Here is a 19,324-nt window from a genome sequence, read left to right on the forward strand (position 1 = left end):
AACTAGCTTAGAGTGGCACGTAGGGCTGTGGGAAGCAAGGGGAGATACCACTTTGTTTTTTTCATTTTTTCTCTGAATGGCATTTCAATCGGACTTAAGGGTACTCTGCTTAGTTTCCTCCACAATATTTCTTTCTGTCATATTTAATTTATTGTTGTTTTTGAAACATTTTTTCTATCAAACTGAAGTTGGATTTGTAGACTCCTTAGTTTTGGAACTTTGGAGAGAGAAAGCCCTTTCACTTCTTTTTTACCTGAAGCTGTGATTTGGAGTAGAGCTATGTGAAATGAATGGATTCTTTTTCCTGATAGGCTGATAATTTATTAAATTTTCATCTATGTAATTTTTCATATATCATTCTTATTGTTTATTAACAATGGTTTACACAGTGTTGCCCATGTTCTAGATGATCTAGGAGGGCCACAGAGGGCTCACCTGTTCCTCATCTTCGCAATGATAGAGGATACTATGAAGGTCATGTCAAGATTTCTTCTTAATTCAAAGTTGTCATTCCATATCTGGGTCAGATTATCATCTGTGGCTAGTAGGAAAGGAGTCTCTTAGCAGTAAATTAAATTTCTGACTCTAGGAAGTGTTCAGGCACCAAAATTTTATTTATGCAATTAATCAAAAAACTTTAGATTTTGGAGAATTTGGATTTTGGATTTTTGGATTTAGGATCCTCAGGTGATAAAAATTCTATGCTCAACCTGTTCATACATATTTTGGTAACTGAAGTTGGATTCCAAAGTTTGGAAGTCCCACGGCTTAGAAGAAGCTGGAAGTGTGTGTGTGATAATTATCAACCCTTGGTTGTACATTAATACAGGGAGCTTTAACAATAAATGCCATATCCCCAGGTTCTACTCCACCAGTTAAATCAGAAGTGCCAGCATCCAGAGTATTTTACAAAATCCCAGGTGATCCTAGCATGCAGACAGAGTTGAGAACTTCTGGTTATAGTTAGGGTGCTGAATTTTCACTTATTTGATAACAGACTGGCTACATTAAGAGCAATTGGAGGTCAGGTCTTTAAGAAGACAGTAGGCTATGAGAAGGTCAATGCTATGTAATTCTGCTCATTCATTTTTTTTTCAGTTATGGGATGTGGTAACTAAAAAGCAGCTGAGAAATATGCTTGGTCACTTGTCAGTAGTTGGGGCCCTGAGCTGGAATCATTATCTCCTCAGCAGGTAAGAAGTGTCTTATTTGAGGAGCCATCTGTATTTATATCACCAATTGATTATGGGGACTGAGTGAAGAGAACTATAATATTTAAAACCCTAACCAAATGGAATGAAATGAGACATTAGGCTTTTTTTTTTTTTTTTTTTTTTTTTCAGTTCTGAGCCCACCCTGTCAGGTATTCAGGCCTTCTGTGGTGTACATATTCCAGTGCCCACACACACCAAGGCAGCTGTGTGTCTTCAGATTGTTCAGATAAAATGCAAAACTCTCTTCTCTACCAAGTAGTATCTGCTACAGTAACATTTTGCTAAAATCAAGTGTTTATTTCCATTGGCATCAATATTATGGAATATGTTAGGTTTCTGGGGTATATTTCCAATATACAGACCCACTAAAGTCTGTTGAAAGGAACCTCATAGATGACCCTGTTCAGTGATTCTCAAACTTGAGTGTGAATCAGAATCATCTAGAGAGCTCCTTAAAACACCAATCACTCTCTTCACTCCAGGAATTCCTTATTCATTAGCTCTTAGAGGGGGCTGATCATTTGTACTTCTAGTTTCCCAAGTGATGATGATGCATCATTTTGGGAACTGCTGATGTAGTCTAATTGCTTATTTTTAACTAGAAAAGTAAAGTGATTTGTTCCTATGGTCCTACATAATAGGCTTAAATAGATTTGCTATTAACAATAGCCATTCATCTCTGTAGTGTATTTCCTAAGGTAGACTTATGTTACAAAAGCCTTTAACAATTTCTTTAAGTAGCTGTTGTAGTTAGTTCAATTCCATACTAAATTTCTTTTTGTAGTCTTCATTGTTAAAGATTAGTTTCATTATTCATAAAAAGAATAAACAGATCCTTTCTTATAATGATAGCAGATATTTTTAACTGCTCTGTTCCAGGCATTGTGCTATATTTTTTATGTGTAAAATCTTGATTTAATCCTTGTAATAACAATATAAGGTGATTTTTTTTTTAGTACTGGAGATTGAACCCAACTACTGAACCACATCCCTAATTATTATTATTATTATTTTTTTAAAAATATTTATTTATTTTAGTTTTCGGCGGACACAACATCTTTGTTTGTATGTGGTGCTGAGGATCGAACCCGGGCCGCACGCATGCCAGGCGAGCGTGCTACCGCTTGAGCCACATCCCCAGCCCCCTAATTATTTTTTTAAAAATATTTTATTTAGAGAAGAGGGTCTTGCTGAGTTGCTTAGGGCCTTGCTAAATCACTGAGGCTGGCTTTGAACTCATGAGCCTCTTACCTCAGCCTCCTCAGCTGTTGGGATTACAGGTGTGCATCACCATGCCTGGCTTTAAAGTGGTTTCTAATCCCTAATTTTTTTAGGTGAATAAACTGAGATATTAAATGGAAGTCAGATGTTTAATGTGGGACAGAGTTGGGATTTGAACCCACTATGGTTCCAGAGCCCATACTGTGAATCAGAATGCTAGTCAGTGTTGTGCCTGAATAAATTTTAAAAAGTGACATTGGGCCTTGAGAAATTCCAAATATAGCTGTAGGAAGTTATTTTCCTGCTCCTTAGAGAACATCAAATTGGCCTTGAAAGAGTTCATTATCTTGGAAAAAGTGGTATGATCTTCATCATTGTTTGGATCTAACTTACTGGGAGTAGGTACTTTATCCACTGATTTTGAATCATTGCAGTTTACAATGACATTGTTAGTTTTAAATTCCTTTTACATTTTAGTAAAAGGAATTTATTGTCAAAACTAAGAGTAGATCTTTTGATTAGTAGGAATATACATTTTAGAAAAAGGAAACAATAAATTTTTATGTCTAATACTTTACTATAAATATATTCTAAAACCATTTCAGTGAGAAAATAAAATATTCTGAGTTTTGGAGAAGTAATATTTCACGGGTCCAGTATATAAACTACTTGCTGGGAACGTCTGGTAGCCTAAATTTATATTTTCTATGGCTGACTACTTTATTTTAAAGCCATTAGAGACATTTTTCTTTAAATTTTTTTTTTTTAGTTGTTGATGGATGTTTATTTTATTTATTTATATGTGGTGCTGAGAATTGAACCCAGAGCCTCACATGTGCTAGGCAAGCACTCTACTGCTGACCTACAATCTCAGCCCCTAGAGACATTTTTCAAAAGATATTTTTTTCTTTTTTTTTAATTTTTTTTCAGAGGTTTATGGATTTTTATTTTATTCATTTATTTATATGTGGTGCTGAGGATCGAATCCAGTGCCTCACACATGCTAGGCAAGTGCTCTACCACTGAACCACAATCCTAGCCCCAAAAGATAACGTTTTGATGCCAGTGAAACTTTGCCAGAAAAACCTGTTTCACTTGTGAAAAGAGTCATTGGGACAGAATATGTCATCTTTATTAAACTAAACAATTTCCATCTATCATTGGAAGAGTTCTAAAGGGTCTTTCAATAGTTTACCTTGAACTGTGCTTTCCTCCATGTTTTCAAATGCTTATATAGAAACAGGTCTTGATTTTTCTGTTATGTAAACCTGCTACTTTACCTCCCATGCAGTGGGTCGAGACTGGGGCATGTATATCATCACGATGTACGTATAGCCCAGCATCATGTTGGAACACTTTGCCACAAGCAAGCTGTTTGTGCTCTGAAATGGTCACTGGATGGCAGGTTGCTTTCTAGCGGCTGTAGTGATGGGCTGCTGACAATATGGCCCTATGATCCGGGTGCCAGTGCACGGGGCCAACCACTGAAAGTACTGCCTCAATCTACAGCAGTCAAGGTAAAAAATCCAAAACCATTCCAGATTTCCATTTCTCGGAGACCACTGAGTATCCTTCATATATAAGAAGAAAACCATTAAGCCAATAGTTTGAAAATTTTTTCTTCTTCCAGAATTTGTTTTGGATTTTGTCATCACTCTCCTGAAAGACAGGGCTATTTATATTTCCCATAAGTCAGACTTTTTGGCTATAGATGACTGAAATCAAAGTCAAGCTCAAGCATAAGCAGAAAAGTAAATTTATTTTCTCATGTAACTGTGGAGTCCTGGGTACATGCAGTTGTTTCAAATCTTGGTTGGATCTAAGATAATTTTGAGCACTGTTACCTGAGTCCTGCCTCTTTGGCTCTTGGATCTGCTTCTCTCTGTTTAGTTCCAGTCTTTCTTCAGACTCTGTTGAGTGGGCAACATGGCTATTGCAGCTTCTGATTCAGGTTCTCCCAGATGGGCTCTGGATAAGAAAGTCAACGTTCCTGTGACTCCAGTGGAAAAATGCCAGGGAGGACTCTGGGCTGCCTTTGGTCACATTTTTATGTTCAGTTGGTACTAGGCTTTAAAAAGAGCTCCTAAATATAAAACTAAGTTAAATATTCTACTTAGTTTTCATAGAAATAACAATTATCTTTAATTATCAATGAAGTAGATGATTTACTTACATATTTACATATGATTTAATTAAATCACACAAATATAATACCACGCTCCCCTGTCATAAACAGGTTTGGTAAAATACAGTGGACTAGATACATCTACGATTTTATCCACAGAAAAAGGGGTATGGAGCACTCTAGAGAATAAACTACAAGCTTATCAAGGGTAGGAATAAATATCTTTTATTAAAGTAATGGAGAACTTTGTAAATTTAATAAGTTGGTTAAATGCAGATTGGTGAAGAGAACAGCTATTGTATACTTAGGTGTATGTTTTTGAAAAATATAATCAAATTTATAAGAAAAACATTTAGGTGCAGGTATTTAGATGGACAAAAGGATAAGTAATTCATGTGGGGAAGTGCTAGAAGAATACAAATGCATAGGAAGTAGCTCATTATGGTTAATAAGAGAAATGTAAAATAAATTCCCCTTATCTGTTTTATAATTATTATAATTTCATTAGATATTGAAATATCTACATTGACAAGTATTTAAATTACTAAGATTTTATTAGTAATTTAAAATCCAAGTAATCTTTAACCAGGAAGAATTACTATCTTACATTAAAAAAAAAAATAAAAGCAAACAACAAATGAAACACATGAAAACAACAAAAAATTCCATTCCTCTTTAAAAAAAAATCAATACAACCCTATAAAACCAAACCAGAATAAAATAAAAAAACAACAACGTGGGTTTCATCATTAGAAGAACAAAATCAATTAGTGTACATGATTATATAGAATGAGATTATTAAAATGATAACTATAAAAAGTATGTTAAAATATAAAAAACTGTTTATCAAGTAAACAAGAGAAAATTAAAATAGCATAAACCCAGAGTTTTCTACTTTATAAAATATTTTCATGTACAGAAGATGATATGCAAAAATGAGATTAGTTTTTAGGATGACTGATAAATGTATATAGATAAAGATAAATAAAATGTTTGTTAAATATTTTTAAAAGTTATTGTTACTAGTCATATCAATAATCAATACAAATGTGAGATGCCAAATCCTATTTTTCAGAGTTAACTATAGCCATTTATAAAATAAATTTTCTTTTCTGAAATGTGTCAGGATTTGAAATGCATTTTGAGATTTTAGAGTTGTGAGTAATCACTTGTAGCTCTTTTTTGTCTGACCACTACCTGGAACCCAAGGACACAGGTAGACAAACTAGGGAAAAGATGCATTTCAGAACCATATTCTGGGGCACACATGAGCCACTCCAGTAGCAGAGTTTTGCCCCATAGCATGTGTTGCATGTAGTTTTCCCCCACATGTTATCGTTGTAATCTTTCTATAATAAAATATCCACAATTGTTAGTGTAATTTGAAGAAGAGTTGTAATGGGTGCCTTTCCTTCCAGAAGTGGCTTCTAGTTCCTGAGAAGTAAACTCTGGAAGGTGCTGTTGCTCCTACCTTTGGGTGGCAGGACCAGAAGAGCGGCCATTGCTGCAGACCCCTGAGTCCTGACCTATCTGTGCTATTATTCAAAACTTTAAAGGCTATGGATTGGTGTCCCTGGCAGTCTGCGGTCCTTGCTGTTGGAGGAGGAATGAAAGATGGATGCCTGCATATCTTGGATATAAATACTGGGAAGAGCATCCAGACTCCAAGCACAAACTCACAGGTAAAAATCTCCTCTGGAGTTCAATTTCAATCTAATTATCTAGTTTCTGGTGAAAATAATTTATGATAAAGCATAGAACCCAAATACACTTCTCCTTACCTACTGAGTCCATAGGGAATTTCAGTCTTCAAGAGTTTCTTTTTTGTAAAACCTCCTAATCTGTAAGTCCAAAGTTAGTTTAATTTATCCCCCACCACCCCATTTCCCTTCTTTCTCACCACTGCTTTGATTGTAGAACTTGACAGCAGTCTGGCTCTTCCTGGCCAGTGATCCTGGTTCCTGTAAACTCATCAGTTTATTGTTTTTAAACCTACTTAATATCCTTGGTCTTTTGTTGCTATGTGATAAACTTTCTTAAAACTAATATAATTTCCTAACACCAGCTGCGAATGGGGGATGGGTGGTAGAAAGAGCACACTGTCTAAAATCCACTTAAGTACATTGAAAATGAATCAGAAATTGCTAAAATTTTATGGTCATCATTGCAGATTTGTTCTTTAATCTGGCTACCTAAGACAAAGGAGATTGCAACAGGCCAAGGTACTCCTAAGAATGATGTGACTCTGTGGACCTGTCCCACTCTGTGCAGGTCAGGTGGATTTTTTGGTAAGTGAATGGGTAAGTAAAATGCTGTGTACCTATAAAAAAGTGGGTTATCATTGGTAGAAAAAACCTGAATGAAGAATTTTTCTCCTTCTGACTTGTCAATGTAGATATTTCAAAAGAGGAAAAAGTCCTACATCTACCCCACCTTAGAGAGTGTATAGATTAGTGTTTCTGAACTTGATTGTAATTGTTCATCATTTAAAATTGTCAAGTCTTCTCTTTGTATTTTTGTATGGATTATACATTTAGCACCATGACATCTTATTTTGAAGAAAACTTAGCAGTGTAGAATCAAGGAAATCTGAAAGGGCGAGAAATTGATATATGCAGGGAAGCCACTAAAACTCATGAGGCTTCCTCTGTGAATATCTGTCCTTTCAAGGCAGACTGCTATTTTTTTTTTTTTAAATTTTGGCACTGGGATTTGAACCCATGTGTGTACTAAGCATGTGTTCTATGTCTGAGCCAAACCCCCAGCTCCAGACCTTTATTATTTCTCAATTTAGTTCTACAAACTTTTATTGTGTCTTTTTTTCCCCCTTCTGTAGTATGATGACTTTAATTCTTTAGGATAAATACCAAGGAGTTGTATAGCTAGGTCGAATGGCAGTTCCATTCCTAATCTTTAGAGGAACTTCCATGCTGATTTCCATAATGGTTGTACTAATTTACAATACCACCAACAGTGTAAAAGTGTTTCTTTTTCCCCACATCTTCCCCAGTATTTATTATTATTTTTAATATTTATTTTTTAGTTGTAGCTGGACACAACACTTTTATTTCACTTGTTTATTTTTGTATGTGGTGCTGAGGATTGAACCCAGGGTCTCATATGTGAGACGTGAGTACTCTACTGGTGAGCCACAACCCCAGCCCATTTATTATTATTTATATCCTTGATGACTGCCATATTGGGTCTTTTTTGAGACTTATCATGAGAGAGGAAAGAACCAGGTCCTGTCCTCAGGGTCTTGATACTTGAATGTTAGTGGGGGCCTGGGGCAAGTAGGTGTCTGCTTCTACCCAGCCCTGAGAGACAGGAAGACAAAAGTGGTGGCTGAAGAAGGGACAGAGCACTGGCTCCTCTAGATCTCTGATAGTATATCTCATTTTTTCCTTTCTCCACTTGACCTTGTCTTCTGGTCAATTCTACTATATTCCCAGAACATTGTGGGATGCAGATGATATGCAGGTAAAGGAGAGAGACGATGTTTTTACTCTCATGGAGGCTATACTTTGTGAAAGGAGACATACAGAAAACAAATATATGCAAAATTAGATAGTGCTAATACCACACCTCTCTTTGGAGATTGTGAGAATGTTATTTGACAATAACAAAATGTTCTTATCAGATAGACTTCCTGCCTCTGCTGGCCAGCCCTGCAGACCCCTGGTTAACCTCAGAATGAACTTTTCTTCAACTCTCACACTGTGTGGTCTGATAAACAAGAAAGGCAACTTTTGACAGAGCCACTTTGGTGACAAGGTACAAATGTAGGAGGTGAATGAATTGATCCCTTCCTTATTTTAAATCATTAGATACAGAACTTCCTGGGATTTTTCAGAGAAATATTTCCAATCAGGCCTTAAAACCAGGTTCTTTACAATTCCAATAGCTGGTAGGGCCTTAGCTAGGTGGAGGTATGGGATAGATACTTGAATCAATTTCCCTATTCTTGGAATAAAGACTTCATACAGGTACATTTTTTTTTTCCTCTTTATTGGCCTTAACAAGCTGTTAAGTACTTTAGTTTTAATTCTTTGGGATTTCTTTTACTATTATCAGAAAAAACTTCAAATAGTTTGTTTAACCTTTTATTTTCTTAAAATGTTGGTGGTTGAAGATGTGGATATTTTTGAGCTCTGAGATCCTGGTTTTCATTTCTAACCTAGTCGTTCTTTTTATATGGAATATTTCCCAAAAGTGTTTAGCAGAATGATTGTTACACAAGCACACATCATGTGGTCAGATGACTTTGGAGTTCTGGGTTAAATGAGAACAGTTCTTTCTTAAGGATATCTCAAAGGCTTGGATACATTATATGTAGTGTTATTCTTTCAGAGGAGGTTCTGGTATTTTTTCCAAATAAATCTGGGGTGCATCCTGAGGTACTTGTTCTATGAACCACTCTATGGATCATAGCCCTTTGGCATGGAACTGCTCTGGTGTTTACTTTCTACGTGTTTTCTTCTTGAGACCTTGACTAAGACCTGGATTAGGGACTTCTAAACCTGGGGTTGTGAATCATTAGACTATCAATGTAATAAGTTAAGATCAAAATTAAAAAATGAAACAGAATACTACAAAATAGAATATGATAGTATAAATTGAATGGAAAAAATAGAAAAATAGGTGTTGGTTTGTGAAATATTTGTTAGAGATATGCACTAAATTTACCTATCTAGATATAGGATTGCTGCATATAATGTAATTTTGACTGTGAGTAATGGTCAAAGAGGAAAAAAAGCTATTCTAGATTATAGTCATATCTTTACTAAGCCTCACAGTGTTAACCACAGTCATGATTCTGTAGGGGGTAATTTTAGTTAAAGAGGCCTCACCCATCTGACTACAGGAGAAAGATAACTTATAATTATTCCTACCTCCAAAATAATTGTAACTCCTAAGCTTTCAAACAGGAGTAGTCAGTTTCTAGCTTCCGTGTGAGAACTGGTCTTTGATTTGGTTTCTGAAGTCCATAGCAAATGTGCCAATATGTGGTCTCGTTTATGACCACAACAACATGAAAAAAAACAAAACAAAAACAACATTTCAAGGCTTCTAGTGACAGTATTCTTGGAACTTGGGAGGTAATCGCTAAAAGTGGTTCTTTGTCTGAGATACAGATGGCATTTCCCAACTATACAGTAAGTAGATTGATGTAATTACTGTGAGTTCAACCTGGATTATCCAGGTGAACCCTAAGTCCAATGAAGAGTGTTCTTATAAGAGAATCAGAGGACAAACACACAGAAGAGGAACTATGTGAACTCAGAGACAGAGATTAGAGTGATGTGGCCACAAAACAAGGATTGCCAACAGCTGCCAGACACCAGGAGTGCCAAGGCACAGAAGCCATACCCCAGTCCCCTGAGGGAGTGCAGCCTGCTGACCCCTACATGTTAGACTTCCCATCTCCAGACTGAGAGGATCATCTTCCCTTGTTCTCAGCCATACAGTTTGTGGTCATTTGCTATGGTAGCCCCAGGATATTGATATGGGGGAGGAGCACCTAGAGGAGAAATGCTTGTCAAAACCTCAGACACTTGGAGATGCTTCTGAGTCAGATCTGGCTGGTGTTTCCCAGCATGCTTTTACAGGAGCCAGCTCTGAGTGGTGGAATGGGGAGGGAGGCCTTTTACCCCTGGATGGAATGTATGGCCCCACATGAGGTTGCCTACAGTCTTTAACAACATCCCTGGACACATAGAATATGAGAATATGAACTGTTCTTGTTCTCCCAGGTCACAGAGGCAGAGTGCTGCACCTGGCCTTGAGTCCAGACCAGACCCAGGTGTTTTCTGCTGCAGCTGATGGGATGGCCACCGTGTGGAAGTGCTGCCAGTCACCCAACCCTTCCTAGATGCAATTTCTTCCTTTTAAGTGAGAGTAGTGATACTGGTTTTTGTTCTCCACGTGATTGTTATGAGTATCCAACATGATGAAGGGCTCTTTCCAGTGTGAACGCCTGCTCCTCTGACCTTCTCTCTCAGGCTACTTTATTAGCCCTGCTTCTTTCTTTGCATCTCCTAGAGATCATCTCTCTGCTTCTCTGCTTCTCTCTGCTTCCCTCTCCCTCCTTCCTTCTCTTCCCTCCTCCCAGACTTCCTCCTTCTCTGCCTTCTCTTTATCTCTTCCTTTTTAAAGATCTATTTTCACTGCTGAAGTCAGAATAATATATACAGCAAACCTTGGTTCTTTCCCATCCGACTTTTCCCTTAAGTTCCAAATTCATATTTCTTACTGCTTCAGATATTTCCTTTTTGAAAGAGTTCAATCTTTAGCTCAAACTCAACCCATTCACTTGAAAAATTCTTATTAAAATCCTCCTACATGCTGTGTGTTATATTATGTGTGCATGTTATTTCCTCTAAAATAGCTCTTCTGTAGCATTTCCTTTTTCTCCATGTTTTAGTCTGTTATAACAAAATACACAAAACTGGGTAACTTATAAATAATATGAGTTCATTTAGCTCATGGTATTGGAGGCTGGGAGGTCCAAATGCATGGCACTGGCAACTGGTAAGGGTCTTTACATGGTGTCACCCTATGGCAGAAAGTGAAAGTGACACCCACAAGAGACCAAGAAAGAAAAGGGGGCTGCTTTTATGACAAACCCACTCTCATGGTCATCATCTGACTCCCATAATAATGACAGTAATCCATTCGTGAGGGCAAAGCTGTCATCACCTTTTATTAGACCACAGCTCCCAATCCAGTTGCATTGGAGCTTTCCAACACATGAAATTTGGGAACACATTCAAACCCATTAACATTGTAGGAGAGAAACAGTCATACAAGTTGATTTTATTTGCAATATGATTAAGGAAGTGACAGCAAGTGAAATAAATTACGATCACCTAAACTTCTCCCTTCACAGTCTTCATTATCCAGTTGAGGTGTTTCTCTGAGAGGAGAGTGTAGATGCCAGGCCCTTGAGGGGCTCCACATCTCCCTTGAAGGCCAAAGGCAGTGGTGCCTCTGAAAATGCCCTCGCATAGCAAAGGGCTTCCAGAATCTCCCTGGGGGAAGACAAGAGGGGTTGGGACTGGGGTCAGTTTGTGAAACACGACTAGAGAAATGGAGGAAATTCTTCAACATTTGTTATAGAGGTAAGAACAACCTTGGGCTGGGATTGTAGCTTAATGGTAGACCGCTCACCTAGCATGGGCGAGGTCCTGGGTTCGATCCTCAGCACCACATAAAAATAAATTAATTAAAGATACTGTGTCCAGTTACAACTAAAAAAATAAATATTAAAAAAGAACAACCTTGACTTAACTGAAAATTAATGCTTAAAAAATCAAAATGCTTTGAATTATTTTAATATTTTAAAACTGTATATAAATAAACTTTGTTTATTTATATACCAATGAAAATGGAAATTTTGAGGTTGATTCTCTGCTTCTAGCACAAATAGTAGCTTCCAGGCCCCCTCCTGTTTGTCATCTCCCCTAAAAACTTAGTGACTCAAGGGATACGTTTTCAAATGCAGATGATACGATAAGGCAAAGAATAAAAGCCATGTTTTCTGGTTCCTCTAGCAGACAACTGTCTTCACACAAAAACAAAACCAAAATCCTTTTTTGGAAGCTTGGGTTTATGACTGCATAAAATAAGGAACCATCTGAGAAATTGGATTCCTCCCTAAATAGATTGATTTCCCCTGCCTGTTATAGCACCTGGAATTTGCAGAATTAGTCTTTTATGCTTAACTTATCAATGAGCAGCCCAGGGTATTGAGAGAGTAGGGTGGGATTGCTAAGTGCCATTGGTAGGGATTGGCTGGTAGGAGGGGACTAGCATTTGGGGAGACTGCTGTAGCCTCAGGATGTGGTATATGAGATCCAAAAGTAGGAAGTTCTGGGTTCCTGGGTGCCCAAAGTGGAGTATGTTGAAGTACGTGGGAGGGAGGCTAAAGAAGAGAGTACAGAAGAGTGCTAAAGACAAATGCCATCTTTCCCTGGGATCTGGCTAGCCTTGGTCCTGAAGGCAGGATATGGTACCTGGGAGACGGAGACCTCTGGCTCTCTCAGTGTCTGGTAATTCTCCAGACATGCATTGCACACACTTCTGAGAGTTCCTAGGGTCTTGGTGAAAGGTGGGAAATGACAAACCAGTACCTAAGCTTAAAAATCTGGAAAGTATTTTTTCTGTTCCTGTCTTTAAACAGAGTCTGTCCCTTTTTTTCTCAGGGGACCTTGGGATAGAAGCTTACATTTTCTGTGGTGTGGCTCAGACTTGGAAGTTGTTTGCTGGGAATTTACTCAGTTCTAGGAAGCTCTGAGGTTTAGCCTAAGGTCCTCAGACAGGCTTGGGAATGACAGGGTTTCAAGATCGCTCAGGTTAAATGACAGAGGAACTTTTGGGGTGGTACTGAGGATGGAGAGGAGACCCAAGGCCTTTGAGGAGTCCCGATTTAAGCTCTCCTCAGTGTTGTATATATCTTCAAGTTTAGATCTATTTGAGGTAATATGAAAAATGAGAAAAAAGCATTGCTTGTTAGTGGTTTTTGATACAAAACCAGGATGATGTAGTAGGTCAACCATGCACTAGCAGAGAACTTCTTATTTTCAATTGCTCATTTAAGCTGAGAACATTAATATATTTCACTGGGGTTTTATCAAATTCTTTGAAAAATCACTAAAACCCTGTAGAAGTTGTGACAAGACAAAGCAGGCCATTACATTGTATCTGCATGCCTTACTCCATAGCTAATGTGTGAGATCTTATTTTACTTACATTGCATGAATCTTTTCCACCACGGGGGCTTCCAGCACAAACCATGTTCAGTCCAATCACAGGTTTAAAATCATAGTGATCTTTATCATTGCAGATTTTTCTGTCTATGATGGTAATATTGACTTCTCTCAAAGTATCTGATGGAGGTGACTTATTGTGAACCATGCCCCACCCTGCAACTCGACACACAGTTCCTGGTTTCACATCGTCCCCCCTTTCAGGTAGTTGAAGGATAGCCACATTTTTATTAATTTTTGCACGTTTCTTCAGCTGTTGGATGACAAGCATAATGAGTTAATAGAAATAGATAAACATTGACTTTTTTTTTTGTACCAAGGATTGAGCCCAGGAATGCTTAACCACTGAGGCTAATACCCAGCCCTTTTTATTTTGAAACAGGATCTTGCTAAGTTGCTTAGCACCTCACATAATTTCTGAGGATGGCCTTGAACTTGCAATACTTCTGCCTCAGCCTCCTCAGCTGCTAGAATTACAGTGTGTGCCACTGTGCCTGACAAACATTGACTTTTTTAACTGAAATTCTAGCCTAACCCACTGTGACCCCCTTGCATGATATTATACAGTAGAGGCACTGAGGAAAGGCTTCTATGAAGGTGGCCATATTGAAGAGGGTTCTAAAACAAAAGAACATGATCAAAGGCACATACCTGTAGAAGTTTAAGATCACCTTCATGTGTGTATTTATCATAGCATGGGTAGGGAAACTCTTTCTTGACAGACATTATCTGTTTTTCTGTCTCATGCTTGGTAATTGAGTGAGCCCCAAGAATGACCTGAGATCTTTTGCTCCTGGAATAGAAACAACACTATTTACTGGGTTTATTCTTTAATCAGAACCAGAGCATATTATGTGTTGATCAATTTCATTGTATTGTTTGTAAATATACTTCTGTAGAAATACTTCATGGCTCAAAATAAAATGTGTGCTTTAAAGGGTAGAAAGTAAGATGCTTATGAATCCATTGTCATCATTGTCTTAGTTTTATGTTGCTGTAACAAAACACCCAAGGCTGAGTGACTTATAAAGAAAAGAGGTTTTCTTTTACTCACAGTTTTGGAGTCTAAGAGCATGGCATCTGTTTAGCTTCTGATGAGGGCCTCATGCCATGTCAACTCATGGCAGAAAAGTGGGAAGCAGGCATGTGTAGATGAGAAGGTGTGTGGAAGTGTAGGTACAGAATGGAGGAAGCAGAAAGCGAGTTGAGGAAGCTGAACTTGCTTTATAATAGCTGCTCTCGTGGTAATTAGTCCACTTTCAAGGCTGCATTAATCTCTTCATGAGGGTAGAAACACTATGATCCAAGTACCTCTTAAAAGTTCCACTACCTCTCAATATGGTTACACTGGGGACCACATTTCCAGCACATGAACCTTTCAGGGACAAACCATATTCAAACCATGACAGTCATCATCATCTACCAGCTTATTTATAAAAAGCTAAACTAGGTTCATTGAAAAACAAACGAGAATTCCATGACAGGAAAGTAAAACTGTGTTCTAGTTTGCCCTCTCCCCTCACCCTGTTTAGCTGTGATAGAGAATTAGGCTGCATAGTATAGGAAAAGAAAATTTTCAGTAATCCAGTGACAGAAGCAAAAGGCACTAGATATAGTTGTAGGTTAAGGCACAGAAGAGATCTTCATAAAAGAACAATGAACTCGTCTTAAATAGAACAACTTCTAGCAACAGATGGCTCCAGGAAGGCCCCTGTTTGCATGGTGTTGAGGAGGTGTGTATTGCAGGGATGGTGATCTGAATGAGGGGCCCAAGTTTCATTCTGGTTAACAAAATCAAAATACTCTCTTAACAATTAATGCTTAGTGCTATTACCATTCACAGTCTGTTATAAATTATGCCAACTGATATTCATACTGTCCTTTTACCATCACATCAGCTGGGATTGGTCTCACTCAAGACATTAGAAATGTGCTTTTCATTAGAGCATAGGGAGCTGTCTGAATCTGCATGGTCCTGTATGGTAGCTAATAGCCACATGTGGTACCTAAGGACTTCAAATGTGGCTAGGGTGGGACTGAGGAAGAAAATTTGCAATTTTATTCAGCTTTAATTGATTTAAGTTTGTATAATCCCATGTGGCTCTCATATTAGACAGCCCAGGTTTAGAGGCTTGGTTTAGAGAGTGGAGAAAAGAGTAGGCCTGGGAAGAGTTTCAAGGTAATAGCTGACAAGGGCTAAAGGATGGCTGAAGGAAAGAGAGGGGTCCATTGAGGGACACAGGAAGGCATTGGAAACAGATTTTCTTTATCTGATGGCTCTACCAGCCCGCTAGGCAGTGGAACTTTAACCCTTCCCTGCTGTGGTAATGTTTTGCAGTACCTCTACCCAGTAGCTGTAGCAGATACCTTCAGAAAGAGTTTGTGGATACTGTTTGTACATTGGCTTGATTCTTTGTGGAAAGTCTGGGCTTAATTTCCTTTTCGGTTAAAGCAAACACCCAAAGACTTAAGTGATCTGAAAATAAATGTGAATCTCCCGGGGCTTAGTAGAGATTTTTTATTATTTCTCCAAATTAGAATATCTTCACAAAAGTGTTTTTAAAAACTAAGCACTTACAGGATACAGTGGGCTGCAGTCAACACCCAGTTTGTTGCAATCAAAGAGCCAGCACAGATGTTGCTTTTGTCAAGTTTAAGTAAGACCATGTAGGGTCTCGAATGAGGAGTTACTTCATTTCCTCCAATAATTCTTACACAGCCATCTGCTCAAAAGAAAAAGGTGAATCAGATCCATGCCCATCACAGAGAGCTCTTCATAAAGCTGTGTTCGTTTGCCCCTTGTTTTTTTCCACGTAGACCTGTAGACATCTGACTGTAAATCTTGTCCTGTTGAACTGTCTGAAAGCTCCCTGCTGTTGTGGCCACAGAAGCCATGCCGTTGGTGTTCCAGGGACAACAGGTTGGAAATCTATCACCAACCTCTAACCTCAGGCCCTGTAGAAGGCAGAGAGCTGAGTTTTGGTCTATTCCAGCAGCTGCTTTGGAACATGCTAGTGGTGGTGCTGACTTGTGGGCTGAGTATTAGTTTGGGGAAGCAGAGGGGGCTTTTGGAAGCATGAGGACTTACCTTTTCAACCCAGGCCCTTTCAGAAACACAGCACACAACTTGATATCACCACCTTTTAGCTATGATCTTTGGTCACTGTGAGGCTATTGAATTGCATTGTGCTCATTCATGGGTTGAGAACATCATCTATTACACTGAAGGATTCTCTTCAATCTCAAAGCCAACACACATGGTTTAATCTAAGATCTTTCCAGTGATACAGGGGGAAAGGGAGAGAGATGCCACGACTAGAGAATTCTGTCTTAGTAAAATTTCCATGATGGTAGGTTAGGAGTATAGACCGATTTTTAGAGAAAAATGAGACCTAAACACAGGCATATCATACACGTTAGTCAAGAGGACCTGTGTCTATGAGTATGTGAATACTCTTGGCTCTCCACTTTCTATACCAGATATTCTTGAAATCTAAAATATTTCTCTTGACTTTTGGCTAAGACTCATATTTCCTGAATAGGTCACAATGCCTCTTATTCCATAATTAAATTTAATTCACTGCCAAATTCACAGAAAGTTAACAATAGAAAGTTAACATAGAAGCTTTTCATAAGGTTTGATGAGGGTGGAGGTAAGGGGAAAGGAATGACCACAAGGGCTCTATTTTCCACAAGGGAAATAGGAAGGCAAAATTCTAGGCTTTAGAAATAAGAAGGTTAGGACACTTTAAAAGAACTTCAGTCACATTCCCTTTTTTCCCCTAGGGTGAGTCAGATGTAGATAGATTTCAGAGGTGCACTTTTGGACTTGTGGATTTTCAGGACTGCAAAAATCACAAACTCAATAAATACTCTCCTTTGAAGAATTCTGTGATTGTTTGGTTGAATACATATACTGGCCTCAGAAACACATATCTAATTAGTTATATATTATAGTAGAATGCATTTTGACACATCATATATAAATGGAGTATAACTTCTTGTTCTTCTGGTTATATATGAGGTAGGTTCACAACAGTTGTGTAATCATATATGCACATAGGGTCATAATGTCCAATTCATACTATTATCTTTCCTATTTGCAGTCCCACTAGCAATGTATGAGTCTATCTCCCCACCCCCACATTCTTGCCAGCATTTATTGTTGCTTGTATTTATAATAATTGCCTTTCTGAGTGGAGTGAGATGAAACTCACTACTCAATGTAGTTTTGATTTGCATTTTCCTAATTGCTAGAGATGTCGGACATTTTTTTCATATATTTTCTATCAATTGTATTTCTTCTTCTGGGTTGGGGTTAAAGTAAGTGGGAAATACTGAAATCTCTGTCCCCTCAGAATTAAATTAAATTAGAATTTATGAGGCAAGTGTGAAGTCAGTATTTTAAAAATGTTCTCCAGATTGTTCTATGTGTAGGAGGTTGAGACCACTTGGTTCAGAGCATTATGCCCTGCTCTGCTGTGTCTGTTCCCTCTATGGCACAATACTATGCTCTCAAACACAGGAAACAGAGTGGAGCAGAGAAAGTTGCTTTTGTTATTTCCTTTGAACAAAAGAGATAGTTGGGTTAAAAAAAAAGAGGTCCTATTTTCACTGTTTCATGCTTAACACTCCCGAGTGTGGTCATAACATACCACGCTTTTAATGCTTACTGTGTGGTCCCAAATGTTCTGCAACATTGTTATTTTTGATTTTTTTTCATTTTTAGGTGCAAGATAAACCAGGGAACTTTCTGAGAATTCCTGGCATTCAGGTTGTTACATAAGCCCCTACTCTCCATTTCTACCAAAGCTGATGGATTTTGGGGCAACGCTGGCTGCCTCCATATTTATGAATGGCCCCAGGTAGTTCTCATTTCCTGGTAGGTTCCTCAAGGAAAATCTAGAACTACTCAGGAGTTAATAGCCTTCCAGTGACAACACTATACATTTTACAGCATCACAACCCATGTTGTGTGTGGAACTCACACAAAATCAGGGATATTGGTTACCATTTAGCACACCAAAGAGGTAACTGAATAGAAAACACTCCAGCTCTCCTGAGCTTATGTAAGGACTTTCCCAACATCCTGATCTATGCCCGTGGAGACTATCTAGCCTAGAGAAATAACTCCTGAATTCTAAGCAGCCCTGATTTATCTCCGTGTCTCGGGCAGCTTTGTCTTAATCGTCTTTAAGACTAATCTATGCATTTTCTGCAGCAAGAAAGGCTGAACTGACTAAGGTACTACTATTCTTTTCCCAAAAGGTACAATTTGTTTTCCTAACTCAAGATTATTTTGTTTGGTTGTCTGCTCATTTTTACATTATCAGTTTTGGCAATTTCCAAACTATAGATTGGCAGCAATAAATATTAGTGAGTCTGTCTTTTTTTTTTTTTTTTTAAAAAGAAATTATGAAGAGAAAAGAATATTTTTCTTCAAAATAAAGAAATATTTAGAACACACACACATACACATAAGGATGCTAAATACACACACACACATACACACAAGAATGCTAAACATTTTAAGACTTAGAGAAAAATTTTTTCTCAGTATAATATTTTAGGTAATATTATCAAAGATTCTCTGCTCCATTTAGCTTAATGGTTGTGATGGAAATGATAAGAATCAGTCTTACCTTCAGAAATTAGCAGGAGAAAAATGACAATTGAGAGAGAAGATGCGAGAAATGTACAGGAGTTCCTCATTGTGGCTGGTGTCCCACATCAATCAACATGAAAATCTGTTTTCAGCTCTTGACTACCTCTGTCTTATTTAACAGAGTTCAAAGGATGTGGTTTCCTTCTCTCTCTTTCTTTGAAATTTCAAAGTTTACATTAGAAAATGAAACTCAAGTGAGAGCAGCCAGTGAAGGTGGCCAGTGGGCATGCTGCCAAGGGAGAGCATCCTACCCCACAGAGCAGGGCGTCAGGGAGCCACATTCCCATCAGAACACAGTACAGCAGAAGGGACTTCAAAATGTCTCAGCTAA

General features: G+C 38.1%; 2 protein-coding genes across 2 annotated transcripts in view; one reads left to right on the top strand and one right to left on the bottom strand.

Annotated features, from left to right (window-relative positions):
* Cdc20b (cell division cycle 20B) overlaps positions 1 to 10,915 on the top strand; it is a 55,108-nt gene extending 44,193 nt beyond the window's left edge. Inside the window, exons 8-12 of the mRNA XM_015497303.2 lie at positions 1,099 to 1,193; positions 3,727 to 3,952; positions 6,117 to 6,242; positions 6,731 to 6,848; positions 10,314 to 10,915. Coding sequence (XP_015352789.1) covers positions 1,099 to 1,193; positions 3,727 to 3,952; positions 6,117 to 6,242; positions 6,731 to 6,848; positions 10,314 to 10,432 — 684 coding nt within the window. The 3' untranslated portion in view covers positions 10,433 to 10,915. The remainder of the gene's footprint in view (positions 1 to 1,098; positions 1,194 to 3,726; positions 3,953 to 6,116; positions 6,243 to 6,730; positions 6,849 to 10,313) is intronic.
* Positions 10,916 to 11,238: 323 nt separating this feature from the next.
* On the bottom strand, positions 11,239 to 19,104 carry Gzma (granzyme A). Its single transcript, XM_015497304.2, has 5 exons — positions 18,971 to 19,104; positions 15,907 to 16,051; positions 13,980 to 14,121; positions 13,312 to 13,581; positions 11,239 to 11,591 (listed from the first exon to the last, which is right to left on the bottom strand). The coding sequence occupies exons 1-5, from the start codon at positions 19,038 to 19,040 to the stop codon at positions 11,430 to 11,432; spliced, it is 789 nt and encodes a 262-aa protein (XP_015352790.1). The 5' UTR covers positions 19,041 to 19,104; the 3' UTR covers positions 11,239 to 11,429.
* Positions 19,105 to 19,324: the final 220 nt, after the last annotated feature.

Source organism: Marmota marmota, unplaced genomic scaffold (genome assembly GCF_001458135.2).
Source record: "Marmota marmota marmota unplaced genomic scaffold, marMar, whole genome shotgun sequence".
NCBI classification, from domain to species: domain Eukaryota; kingdom Metazoa; phylum Chordata; class Mammalia; order Rodentia; family Sciuridae; genus Marmota; species Marmota marmota.

Bases quoted from the DNA above. Each gene is read 5' to 3' on its own strand.
- Gzma (XM_015497304.2), bottom strand. From the start codon at position 19,040: ATGAGGAACTCCTGTACATTTCTCGCATCTTCTCTCTCAATTGTCATT. The intron at 16,052-18,970 runs GTAAGACTGATT...TCTTTTGAGCAG, and splicing joins TCTCCTGCTAATTTCTGAAG to ATGGCTGTGTAAGAATTATT. The intron at 14,122-15,906 runs GTAAGTGCTTAG...TTTCTATTCCAG, and splicing joins ACTGCAGCCCACTGTATCCT to GAGCAAAAGATCTCAGGTCA.